Source organism: Leuresthes tenuis, unplaced genomic scaffold (assembly GCF_036924035.1).
Source record: "Leuresthes tenuis unplaced genomic scaffold, fLeuTen1.0.hap1 SCAF_19, whole genome shotgun sequence".
Lineage (NCBI taxonomy): Eukaryota > Metazoa > Chordata > Actinopteri > Atheriniformes > Atherinopsidae > Leuresthes > Leuresthes tenuis.
Window position 1 is genome coordinate 17731709 of NW_027325373.1, and position 14154 is coordinate 17745862.

Below are 14154 nucleotides of genomic sequence, written 5' to 3' on the forward strand. Positions count from 1 at the left end.
CCTGAGAGAAATCCTTGTTAAAGATGCTGTTGGCAGCTAGTAAATAAAAAAAAAAACAGTGACATGAAAATGGCTTCATCACAATCCTCCAACAGAGAGGAAGTGCATTCAAGATATGGAAAGATGAACCTTCACGAGTATTTGCTCCACGAGAAACAACTGAGTGATACCAGCCTGATGCTATATGAACTGATTTGTATGCTTTTTGTTCAGTCTTGATTTATATATGTGCTGTTAAAGCTAAAGCAAGGCAAGTCAAGCCGCCCTCTGTTACAGTTTTTAACCTTGTTAAAGTGGATGGTCAGTGCAGGTTGACTGACTTCAGACGGAGACACAGCTGAACACACAGTGTTGTTCGGGCATTTATGAGTCTGGATATTTTTGGATGTAGGAACCAAATGATTTTCTGGGGAAATTGAACTTAGCCCCATGTGGGTCATTCACAGGATTTGTGTCAAAGGAAGAAGTCTGAAGCTGCATGTGACTGATAACCTGGTCTGAACACCATCTGCGTGAAATATTTGGCTTCCTGCTGTGTAATCACATTCATCACGCCTCTGCAGCATCTTCCGCTCTAACACAACAGGCGGACTTGGAGGGTAACTGCACTGTACAAAAAAATGTTATGATATATGAGGTCTGGTCCAGGTGAACCATCACTGCTCCCAAGACTTTGCCTGTCTCCATCAGCTGTTTGCACGTAAACAGATTTAGAAAAGACTTTAGATGAGAAGCACAGACAATAACAGTAACAGTGAAGCAGCTGATATCAGCTTCTGTGTCTCTACTTGTTTCTACTTAAAGCTGCATTTTGTGCTGGATGCCTTTATGGATCTCCATTAAAAGTATCTATGAGAATCAGAGAGAGGATGCATTAAAGCTGTAAACAGACTACAAATGTATCACTTGCTGTTCACGGATGGGTTTTGTTTTTCGCTATCGTGGGTTAAGTTGCTCAAATCAAACACGACTCCCTGACCGTGAAAACCAGCAAGTTACAAACTGGTTTGTAAGATATCACAAGATAAATGTGCAGCTAGCATGCAGTGTGAACCTTGTGTGACGATACATTGGTCTGTTGTATCATCAGTAGCAGATATATTGGTCTCGGTCTACAATATAATAGAATACCAACAAGAAGGCAGTTGTTACTGTGGCTAGTGGTGGAAGGTTGTGGAGGACCCAGCAGTGCAGAGGCCAACGGATGATTGAACTGAAGTTTTCATTCAAAAGAAACCAAAGGCGCGGCTGAGCTGGGGAACCATAAACCAAACTTGGAAAACAAAAGACTAAATAACAGAACAAACCGGACTGGGAGAAAACCAGGCGAGTGGGGAACAAAACAACAGAGATGATCACTGTTGAGAGTGTCTCCACAGATCTGACAAAGACTGAAATATACAAAGGAGCAAATACTGAGGGGAACTAATGAGGGAGTGTCTGCAGCTGTGACTGATGGACGGTGAGAAGGTGAGTGTGGAGCTGAGGACCAAACAGAGGAGCTAAGGACAAAGACTAATGAGAACCAGGACTGAAAGGCGGAACACAAGAACAGAAGTGAGGCAAAGACAAGACTAAGACTACAGATAAATATCAACCAAAGCAAGAGCAACTGCTGTTACAAACCACACACTAAATCATGAGAGAGATAACAAAAAGATATCACAAATAGACAAAATGCGAAGAACGCAAAGAAGGAAACCGAATCAAACAAACTACAACAGCAGTTTAAGTAAGTCGGTATCTAACTCTCATAATATATGGTGGAAAGTTAACCAATAACCCTATTATCATCTTTTCAGGTTTGTCTACATCAGCACCCCCCCCCCCCCCCCCCTTCCTTCTTAATTACAAATCTTGATAATAAACTAATACTCATGGTTATCTCAATACATATCACATAAGATTGTGATAAGATTGCATTGAACAAAACATCTTTGTAGAATCTTTATTGAACATTTGTAGTTTGCAGAGCCTCATTACAGCTGGTCGTCTTTTTCTAAGTTGTTATAAATTTCTCCGACCACCTTTCCTTAACCCAACGACATTTTGCATTGGGGTCAAGGAGGAGAGCCTCGGACAAGACGATATTTTGGCTATCTGACTGGAGCCCTGGCCTCACCAAACTATTTGCCATAACAAAGAATTTCTTTCTGTGGCCAAACAATGTCAGACAGCTTTCACTGTCGCTGTAAATGTGTTCACTTCCACTCTGCCAATGCAGAAACTGACACAGCACTTATGAAGGCAACACATAAATAAGCAGCCATATGTGTCGTTTCACACCACAAATAGGAGTTATCACATACTGATTACTTACTTACTTATTTACTAATTATTATTTACTGCAATAATAGAAACAGTTTGCTGTGGATGACTCCTTCTCACAGCAATACAACAATTTTATGTCCATGTGACTAATGATCATAAAATATTTTGGTAATAACTAATCTTTAACGGACACACCAGTCTGGGTTTGACTACAGTAGCGCCGTGAACACAAAGCACACATGTGAGCCGCAGCACTTACAGCTGCTCTCTTTTAGCACAAAGCCACAGTGTTTCAGGACAAACGACACACACACACACACACACACACACACACACGCTGATGTCACAGCAAGAGAAGAGGCCGTGTCGGAGCCAGGCGGTCCGAGGAGGAGAGGAGTGATTGCGTAACAGCAGCAGAGAGAGGAAGGAAAGGATGGAGGAACACAATGTTGGGAGGAGGGAGAGGAAACGCAACAGAACAGCTTACAGTTTTAACACGACTATTTGAATAATTTAGGCATACAGAAAGCAGCAGACAGGATGACGCTGCTTTATTCTCTGCTTGTTTGTTGACATTTTTGTGTCTTCATCTGCTGCTCCTCCTCCAGGAAGCTCCATATTGATGACTGTAATTTAGCCAGTTAAACCCATTTGGAGCTCTGACATCACGATGGGGGGGGGGGGGTGTGGCAGGAAGATGCAAAGACTCAGAAACTCACACACACAAACACACAGGCACATGACAGCTTCACGCGGCACAAGGTCTATAAATAGACCTCAGCGTCAGGCTGGAGAGCGCCATAAACAAAACAACACGTTTATTCTATCAATGCCAACACGGTGAAAGGAGGTTTTCAGATTTCTGTGAAACTTTAGGTTTCTCGTGTATATCCACTGTGTTTGAACCAAATCTTAATATGCAGTATAAAAGCGCATGGCATTCAAATAATAATCAGTGATCGGAGAGGGGAAAAAACCTGATTCCTCACATGAAATTGTGATGCAATTCATGAGAGATTCTCTGAGATTTATGGGTAAGTTCACCAAAACACAACATTACTTAGTTTTCATCGAATCAAACTTTGTAACCAGACTAGATCTTAGCCAAGCATCACCATATTATCATATCATATCATATCATATCATTAGTGTGGACTTTGAGGAGATGTGACAGCCTTACGTTGAACTGAGCTTTTCAGAGGAAATGAGGGTTATGCAAACAGCACCATTCATCTGGTTGTTTCATACCTTTATTATTCTGTCTGTCTGTCTGTCAAAGAAAAAAAAAACCTTGACTTTAATTTCAGCAGTTTTGTTTCAGCGAATTTGTCACTTGGTGATCCCCTGATTTAATATGCTTCCACACAATAAGAAAACCCTGTTTCATGCAGCAGAAAACTCACTTCGGAGCGCTTTTATCACGCAGTTAATCACAGTTGCATAATCCACTATATCCAGTCTGGATTAATTTTTGTCAGTCGCATTATCTATTTATCGCACTGAAACCTGGTCACGTGGTTTCCACATGTTGTGGGATGATAAATTTAGATATTTTAAGGCCATTCTGACGACATTTTTGCTCTGAAAGATGGAATATGTGAACTTAGAGAGCCACTGAGTGTCGCACTAGTAAAACAACAACAACAACAAAACCTGGCAGTAAAACTCTACGTGGAGGCCTTAAAGCTGCTTGCCAATCATTCAGTGTTAAAGAGTAATGTTTTAAATAATGTTTTAATGTGTTTCTAACGTGCCTGGAGCTTTTGCTTCGGACTTAATGACTTAATGGTCCGAGGACATCCTCGACCAAATAAATCTGCACTTAAAAAAATGATGTTACGACACGACGGAAAAGAAGCTTTGGCAGAAACTGATGCTAACAGCGATGATTACACAACTAAAGCCAGTAAGAACCTACCTAATGACTCTAAATTCATACATTAACCAATCAAACCAAAAGTTTTGCCAAAAACTTTGAGCTATCATGTGAAATAAAGAGTGTACGGCATACAGATTTTTTTATATCGAGGCCATGATGCTCAGGGGAGTTTCCTTCTTACTGAGATAATGAGTACAGCGCATTGTACTCCACTCCATCATCTCATCCATAATCACTTAATAGCATGCTGCAGCTAATTATGGGTTTTACACTACAGTTTATAGCCTATTTACAAGTGGGAGCATCTCTCTGGAGAGTTACAGTCGGAGCCGCTTTAATAACACGTTCGACATTTTAGTTCGACCAATAAAGACATATTTGATGTGTTTATATTGCCAACTGTAATCCAGTTGCACCACTTCTGCGTGTTTCTTTGTCCTGAATCAGGGCTTAGAAATGCAGACAGGATTTTCAATCGTTAGTTCACTTCCCTCGGGGTACGTTAAACAGCACAAGTGTACTGAACTGGCAAGCCGGGGGTCAGTATTAGGCAGGAAAAAACACATCAGTTATCCTGAGCACTCACATTTCCTTGCAGAGGACTCCGATCCGCTGGTTTTCGGAGCTGCTCCGCTCCTTCGACAGACTGAGCTCTTCCTGGTATTTGGAGTTCTGCTGTTTCAAAGCCTCGAGCTGGAGAGGAGACACAGATGGAGAAAGAACGCCACGTTACAGCTCATCTATTAAATTCAGAGTAGCAAACTTAACCCGGTTGGAATGGATTGGTTTCTCTAGGGCAGACTGGGGTAATTTTACATCACCTGCGCCGCTCGGTAATTTTTGGAAAATCTTCCTAATTACAGCTGGAATTACCAGATGTTTTTCAGAGAAAAAATGAATAAGAAAATAAAACATTTATATAAAACTGGAAACACATGGAAATCATTATATGGGACAACTTATGAACCAATTATGTGGAAAGTGAAGGCTATCGGGAGAATGAGAGTTCAAATACCAGAGTAATGTTTGAGCTGCATTTATTTATTCACTTATTTCTAGATGCTGATAAAAAACATTTGTTGCATGAATTCTAGGATATTTTGGATGATATCGATATCAGGAAGCCACTCTAAATTATAATAATATGTGATTTGTATCTGAGTGTTCATATTCGACTGAATCATGACTCGAATGTGGGTTTTTGGGTATATTTTGGAGCATTTTTTTTACTGTATTTACTTGTAATTTGGCTGAGAGCTGCTAATTTTTTAGCAAATGTGACCTTTTACCACTGGGTCACATCCGATGATCAGCTTAACCTCACCGTTGCCCCCCCTGGGGACATTTGCCATCCTAACAGTAATACATTTTTAAGATGCGCAGTTAATATTTCATTCTCCACCTCCTCTGTAATGTAAATTACATTAAGTTATCTTATACCTTGTGAGCATTTCCTCCCTGACGTTAAGAAAGGATGACACTGAAGGCATCCCAGTGGAAGAGATGTTTTAGGAATTTTCTTTACAGGCTTCAGTAAGAGATTCATTTCTAACTGGCCGCTGGAAGGGCTTAATTGGTATGATAGGCTGAAGTCGGACAGGGAAAAAAGTTTCCTCCAGTTTCACACAAAGTCATTTTTGAAAAGGACTGCCCTTTTCCAATCACTTTCCAAACTATCTGATTACTGCTGGGCGACAGGATTCACAGCTTGGTTAGGCTAAAACGAGTGAATAATTCAACATCTGGGTGGTCACACAATCTACCTCGGCCTATAAGAGAGCCATTTACCCTCGAAGCAGTTGAAAATAAAAACAACACGGTAAATATCTAGGCTTGTAAACGTAAAATTTGAGCAACATCAAGTTAAGTTGTATATTACCTACAGTTAGTCAAGTGAGAGCGACCTGAGCACAGCACTGCATCATTTGTGGCAAATTTTGACAACCGTATCCGACATTATCTACATGAACGCCTGAACAGGCTGACGCTTTTGAGCAAATCACATTTTTTTGTAAACCATTTCAGCAACCATTTTTTTATTAGAGGATTTTTGTTTCATCAACCAATCAAATTAACCAAATACCCTAAAATTACTAACAGACAGCCCAAAATCCTGCACCATCAGAGCAAAAACACAAGCAGGATCCTGTCACACTGCTGTACAGAAGCTGGAGCCTGTGAGCATCATTTGGTTTGTGAATCTGTTGAAATCTTTAGAGATCATATGAAAATATTTGCACATGATTGTTCACTGGTAAGGGAATAAGATGCTGACAACAAAATGTGATGCCTGCTTTCTGTCGGTTGGACAGATTCAACGTCATGTTCCCCAAGAAAAGCATCTCAATCAAAGGAAAGCTGCGGTTAGAAAAGGACGAGTCTTGATCATTAATGATAAAACCAAATACAACATGTAATGCTTTGACATTTCTAATGATCCAGCAGACAGCAGTGTGAGTTAAATCCGTGTGAAAGTAAACAGAAAAGGCCCCAGAAACATCCACTCCTGCAATTTTAACTCAAGCTAACTTTTTCCTTCATGTTCCAGTTTGAAGTCCAGGAATCCAAACGGATCCGAAATCACTCCAGACACTTCAACGTGCTCCTCAGACATGTGCAGCTCTCTTATATCTACAGCTCAAGAATAGCAAAAGTCAATAATGAATTAGCAAGTATAACTTTGAAGTCAATAGGTTTGCTGCAGATGGCCACAGATAAAATAAGGAAACCCTGCGACATCAACTGTCTTCTGGATGTCCCCCTCATGGGTTTCAGATTTCCTCCATATTGATATACATCTCCAAAGTAAGATGTGGTCTACACAGCAAGCACATTAGGCATAAATGAATGCATAGAAATGAGACTGAGAATTATCCACAATTAAGTCTTAAATCTACACCATGGAAAACAGTCTGGAGGAGCAGGAGATGGACTCACTCAGCAGCTCACGGTGACAGCAAGGAGCCGACGGTCCTACCTGATAGTGAGGTGAGTAGATGTTGCTGGAGTAACCCTGACGCAGAGCAGCTATGTCCATACCTACACAGCAAACCACTGCTGGATTTTCAGTGTTGTTCACCTGCTAAACAGCAGCGGTGTTGTTACTGTGCCTCCGCTCTGTCTGTAAAACGCGCAGCCAAACACAAGCCGAGCATCAATAAACCATCAGCACTCATCTCCTGCCGCGCGCGGCTGCCAGAGGGAAATGGAGAGCGTGTCGCCTGAGCAGCTTCGCTTCCTCCCTGACAGTCAGGTTAAAGAAGCTGCACATTTGCATTATGTAAGCCTGATCAAGCTCCTCCCCATTTTCACCCCCACCTCTCTGCAGCTCACAGTGCACACACACACACTTCATTCATGGTGAATTTCAGCATAGAAACTCCACATACTACAGTGTACCGCACTATTTACTGATGGTCTTTAGTTGGTCCAACTAAAACTGCAACTAACTGTATTTTTGTTCTTTTCTTGTCATTCAAAGCAACACAAGACAATTTGGCAAATGCTTTGCTCTTTGGCTCCCCCTGCAGTTGTGGGATGTAACACCACTATCAAAAAAATAAATCTCCACGTGAGCCCTGCACATGTACAGCCGCACAGCTGAATTTTTGTCATGTTAAAGAGGCCACAAAAAATGTCAGGTAACCATAAAGCTAAATGCTGTAGTGCAGGGCTGGAAACCAATGTTGTGAATTGTGGTACTTTAGGGCAGTTTCAGGCTCAGAATGCTTTGCAATCTTGCAATCTAGAGTTTTAGGAAATGATTAGATGCAAAAACCAGGAGGATATAATATAAAAATCTACCTCAGGGTCAGGCTTGGTATTTTAAAGAAGGAAAGCTCGATCCCCAACAGTGAAATAAGTTGTTATACCAGGCTTGGCAGTCAATGTAGTTCAATGTACAAAATCAATCAACTTGGAATGCTAAAATGAATTGTCAAAGAGTATTATCTCTCTTAGTCTGGTAAAGGATGCTCAAGTGTTTCCTATGCACAAAGACAAAACTCCTTTGTGTTCAGAGAGGTTGATCGATTCTAATCACAGTAGCCACTTGGACACTTCTCAGTCAGTTAAGAGCTATTAAACCACAGTTCTTACTCAGGATTAAATTCCCTCTCTTTGAGATTTCTTTCCTGAGTTGTGTCAGGCCACTGCCTCCAGCATTATAGCAAACAACTGGAACAAAAAGTCAATCTTTTCTTCTCCAGTCTTAAAGAACATAAAGACGCTAACCTCCTGGAATGGACATTCTGCCAACTCGATTAGGGATCTCAATTTGAATGTAACTTACTGTTTTGCATAACTTGTTGTTTCCCTGTATCTCCACAGCATTACCCAAGAAGCCACATTTAAAGAAAACAAGTCAGGTTGAATAAACTGGAATTACTCTTTATAGTCTCTCAGATTGACTGAGTAGAATAGAAGAATAGAAGGGGCATTTCCTTCTGTTTTTGCCCCTAAATACCATTCAATCAGCTAATTCCTCTAAATGCTTCATTTAAAATCTGAAGAATTTACAGTATCATGTGGTATCTAACAGTTGATTGCATGATTCCTACATTAGTGAATATAACTTAAGAGATCTGAGGCAGCAGCAGCCAGAAAGCAGTGGCAAAGACACCTAAGAATCGCACTCCTTTGCGTGACCCACAATCCGAAACAATTTGGTTAATTCTCACAGGATGAGATGAACCAGCAAATAAACGAGACTGTGACGACAACGCAAACACAAAAAGACAACCAAGAAGGTTTGTGGAGTGACAAATATGAAAACAAATGAAAAAAAAAGAGTTTCTGTTCCGTCTCTTTCGCTGACTTCACTCCACAACCCAAAGATATCCCACGACAAAGAGCAGCCTTCATGCAGCTGACGTGATACCGACAATGGGTTCGATCATTATCAGTCAAAAGGATCAATCATTTTTCTGTCTACCAACCAATAATCTGAGAGCCAAGCCCAAGACGAGTCAATCTCAAGTCAGCTGTCATTAACCACAGTAATGTTCTGTCCAGGCCGGCATCATCGTCATCATCATCGTCATCACCACACACACTGCAGCTCACTCTGACATGTGCAGGATTACATCACAACCCGCATCATGAGGGGTGAGTGGAGAGAAGAAGAAGCAGATGTAGGAGCACTCCTGCTGAATAACTGCTGAGCAGCGTGTGTGTTGGTTTTCCTCCTGTTCTCTCTGTGGTACTAAAACCAAACACACTTTTTAATTTTTAATGACGCACGTGGATTTAAGATGTACGGTTCGCCGTTGGTTCCCAGTTTTACTGCTTTGGTTCCGTTTGTCGGTCCTGTTAATAATGCGCACACATATCTATTCATCTGAAATGAAAGTGACAGAAAAGAGGAGGGAGAGCTTTGAAAATTTACAACAAACAGCGGTTAAACTTGTGGCCGTGTGGGATGTATTTATTTTGGGTGCGGATTTGCATAATAATGGTGCTCACAATTAAAATGATGTAACTCCAAAATGACTAATATTGAAAAGATAAATATCCTGTTAGGTAAAACTTGAATTTAACCCCTTCAAATGTATGTCTATAGTTCAATAGTGTTAAAGAAGATTTAAGGACATCTTAAGTGTACACATTATATATAAATGAGTATAAGTGTTCAGACTATTTTAGGTACGGCACCATTAAAATCATAGTTTTTGACTAATTCATTAATAAAATGTCATATCAGTTTATACCTATGTTTTACCTCAAGGACTAAATGGTAAAGAGGTAATATTCTCCCACATAAAGGGCCAATCCCAGTGTCTGACCTTGGCCCTGCCCCCTTTTCTCCAGCAGACAAAGTAGTAGTGAACATGTAGCACTTCAATTTTGTCTTTGAGGGGTATTTGGATGATAAGACAACTCACTGATCCCCAAAAGAAAAGGGCAAACCTATCCCTGCAAAACAGAGAGGTAGGACCTGTGGTAGGGTTGAGGTGATTGGGCAAAGTGAAAATGTCATGACGATATGGAGCTCAGATGCGGCGGAGGTCGCAGCTATGACACACGGTGGAGATGAGAGAACAGTGAAAAAGCAAGAGGGCACCAGAGAGCCACAGACTGATGGAGCAGCTGCAGGTACACCGCAGTGAGAGGAGAGGGAACAAAACCAAGCTAGAGACGGCAGTGAGACTCAGAGGAGGCAGCCGCGCTTCATGGTCGGTTGAATAAATTTGATGACTAGGACTGACTTGCCCCCGTTACAAGCAGTTAATTCGGGAATCCTGACGTAAATGCACAGCATAAACCCTGCAGGCTGCAGATGCTGAGCTCATGTATGTGCACAGAGCCGTGCACAAAGTAAAACACATCCGAGCGTACAGCAAGCTGGTCCCTGAAAATGTAGCATAGCTGCAATAAAAAAAAAGCACAGCCAGACGGAATAAACAGTCACAATTGTTAACATGTGTGGCTGACCAAAAACTTTAAACAAGGAGAGTTTCATTGGAGTCAAACAAGACGTCCGCGATACCTCTTGAGATACAGTTGTCCATATTTAGGACGACTGTTTGAAGATTCAGTCATTTTGTGATAAAAAACTGAGCCAAAGATGATGTTTTCAAATGAGTCATGCGGCGTAGTTTCTTTGCCGAATAGCTTCAGAGCTAATGACATTATTATTTTAGCTGGCAAACTCACCAGCTAATAAAAAACGAGAAGCTGCTTTTGGTTTATTCTGATCTGATGCAGCTGGAACCGTTTACAGCATATCTAATGCATGAGAACAGAACAACAGGTGACGAAAATAGTAAGGCTGAGGCTTAACAAACGGAAGAAAACTGTTGCAGATAAATCTCCCCTCACCACCAGTATTTCCTTTGATAGCTTTCTGCTCACCTGCGTCTCCAGAGTCGTCTTCTCATTGGTCAGCTGCTGGAGCAGCAGAGTCGTCCTCTCCGTCTTCTCAGTGACCTGGAAAAGAACGAGGAACCTCTTTAGCTTTACACACCACAGTTTCTTTAAATAAAACCATAAAATCATGCGAAAATTATTGTTTTACTGACGCAATTAAAACACAGACAAACTGGTTAATAAACAGTTTTTACACAATGGCAATAAAGGCCGTAAACTCTGGTAAAACTTGAATTCTTGCAACATTTTTCATGCGAGATATTTTTAGGAATATACAACAGCAGAAATGTCGTGTATGTATGTTCCTCTTTATTTATTTATTCATCTATTAATTTTCATGCACCTTCATTTGTATTTTTCAGGAGCACAAGCGCTTTTATAGGAGTAATATTCTAATATTCCTCTGATCACGTGTGCTTGCATTGATTGGATGCCTGTAATCTGACATTTTACATATAAATTAACGTCTGTTGTCCTGCTGCTACTCTACTGACGTCAAACTACTAGCTCTCAGTGCTCTGATGGTATGGTGGTGGGGGGGGGGGGGGGGGGGGGGGGGGTGGACGACTGGAAACACATCTGGAAAGGCTCCATCAAAGCTGAAAGGTATATTCAGGTTTTAGAGCAACATCTGCTCCCGTCCAAATGACGTCTTTTTCAGGGAAGGCCTTGCATATTTCAGCAAGACAAAGTTAAACCACATCCTGCATCTATTCCAACAGCACGGCTTCATAGTAGAAGAGTCCAGGTGCTGGACTGACCTGCCTGCAGTCCAGACCTTTAAACAACTGAGAACATTTAAAATACAACAAAGAAGACCCAGGACTGCTGAGCAGCTAGAATCCTCTATCAGACAAGAATGGGCCAACATTCCTCTCCCAAAGGTCCAGCAGCTGGTCTCCTCAGTTCCAGATGTTTACAGATGTTGTTAAAAGAGGAGGGGATGCTACACAGTGGGAAATATGGACCAGTCACAACTTTTTTGAGACGTGTGGCTTCCATTAAATACAAGATGAGCTGACACTTTCACAACATCGTAAAACGTTTCTTATATTCTATTGTAAATTATTACAATAATAGATCGGCAAATCATTGTGTTCTTTCTTTTTTTGTGTGTCTTTTTACATTTTAAGCAGCATCCCAACTTTTTTGGAACCAGGACTGTACCTGCTGTTGCTCGTAATACATCAAGAGGGTAATGTTGCAGCTGAAAGGCCCAAAAAATTGAGCAGAACAATATTCTGCTGAGCTGATTCGTGATCATTCACAGTTGGAAAGCTTTTTATCAAAAGTCTGATAGTGACTCTGTTCTGCACACCGATCTAGACAGGTACTTATTATTCAAACCACGACAACCAACCAGACTCAAGGTTTTTTTAGAGAACAGAAGTATAACACAGCGCTCCTTACACAGAGAGCAGAGGCTGTAATCTATGTTTTCATGAAGTGAGACAGAGACATGAAAGCTCCGGCTTTTAGGAGGAAAAAAAAAACAGAACTCAACTCTCAACATGGGAACCATAAAAGCTTCAGAAACTGCACACGCTTCTGTTCTTCAATACCAAAGCTTTCAGCTTTCACTGTTTGTGTTGTTTTACTCCATTTACGCATCTGCAGCTGAAATGTCTGACATACGCACGACTACTGGGGATGTAAGAGCGTAAATATTGAATGAGCACACCCACGCTGCTCCTGTAGTTTGAGACGCCCTGCAGAGCCAGTCCAATCTTTCTTTTTTTTCCCCCGGGAAAATACCGAAGAGCCTTAACTTGCAAGTTAGTGATTTATCAAAATATCAAACTTGAACTGCACTTTGATAGATGTCAATAAGAATAACAAATGCTCCTTTCAGTGACCATGATATAAATAACAGATCTGGGATTAACTTAGCTGATGTGCGATTGACTTGGAAGTTCATTTGGATTAATTGCTGCAACTGCAACCTCTATATATTCCACTATATGTCAGACATAAATGCTGCTCATCCAAAACACATTCAACTGGAGCAACACGCTCCAACAATGTTTACGATGTTTAATCATGCTTCCACATGTCCTTTATACTGGCTAAACATAACTGAAACAACTGATTCTAAAACATCCCTTTCATGTAGAACCTTCAACTGTTACACAAGCAGCCACAGCCGGTGAACCCATGTGTGTGTTCGGAATGTTTTAACAGCATCATATTAGCCTGAGATCAGCAGCTGCCTCAGTCCAATATATGTTGAGCATAAAGCGTATTTTTAGCACTGATTTCACCGTTTCCAGAAAAATGTTCCAACTTTCTGGAGAGAAAACGTCTTCTTTGAGAAGCTGTGATTATGTTTGTCACTCAGCCATAAGTGTTTCTACTGGTGCTTTAGGTCAGAGCAGTCGGTGTCGTTACAAAGCTAACGGCGCCTCGATATCACGAGAATAGCTTCAGAAGAAGTCGTACAGAGAGTACAATAAGGATAAACAAATGTACCCGCACAGTTTCAACTTTTGTTTTAGGTTTTTGGAACATTTACAATCATTCTTGGGTTTAGGTTACCAACTTTCAGTAAAAAATATGAAGTTGCATCAAATCAAAAACTGGACAAATCAATCAGAAAATGAAAATCTTCAGATAAAACACAAACATGCAGAGTCCTACCTGTGTCAGCTGGGCTCTGAGATCCGTCTCTCTGCACTGACTCTCCTCTTTCAGGCTTTGGAAGTCTTTCTTTGAACTCCCCAAGCTCTGCTCCAGCTCTGTCAGGAAACAGCTGGACAACATCAACCAACAAGCCTCTTCATACAGACATCGGATCAAACAATGATCACATAGGCAGCAGATGCGTTCACCTTGCATGATCTTTGCCGTCTTCCTGTTCTCCTCCTCGGCGACCTCGAGCTTTTGTCTCTGAAATGGAGAAACATCAGCGTGACTACAAGCTAATCGCAAACACGGCAGCATTCTTGAACCTTGAGCTAAATGGAGATTAATGACGGGATCCAGAAAACATGCAAGATGTGTCAATAAAAATGCCTCTCTTAATGAGGCTACTTTCGTAATGCCCACAAGCAAAACACTCCCGTACTGATAAGACCCTCAAATAGCAAGGATGATAGTGTAGTGGGTGACCTGCATTCAAATCCTGACACCCCTGCATC

The 14154-nt window shown here is 41.2% G+C and overlaps 1 protein-coding gene across 2 annotated transcripts in view; it reads right to left on the bottom strand.

Moving 5' to 3' along the window:
* The window catches only part of clip1b (CAP-GLY domain containing linker protein 1b), a 42206-nt gene that overhangs the window by 10942 nt on the left and 17110 nt on the right, over positions 1-14154 (bottom strand). For both annotated transcript variants that reach the window (XM_072371460.1, XM_072371459.1), the window contains 4 exons: positions 13846-13903; positions 13655-13752; positions 11003-11077; positions 4737-4843 (listed from right to left, as the gene is read on the bottom strand). In XM_072371460.1, the coding sequence (XP_072227561.1) occupies positions 4737-4843; positions 11003-11077; positions 13655-13752; positions 13846-13903 (338 nt within the window). The remainder of the gene's footprint in view (positions 1-4736; positions 4844-11002; positions 11078-13654; positions 13753-13845; positions 13904-14154) is intronic.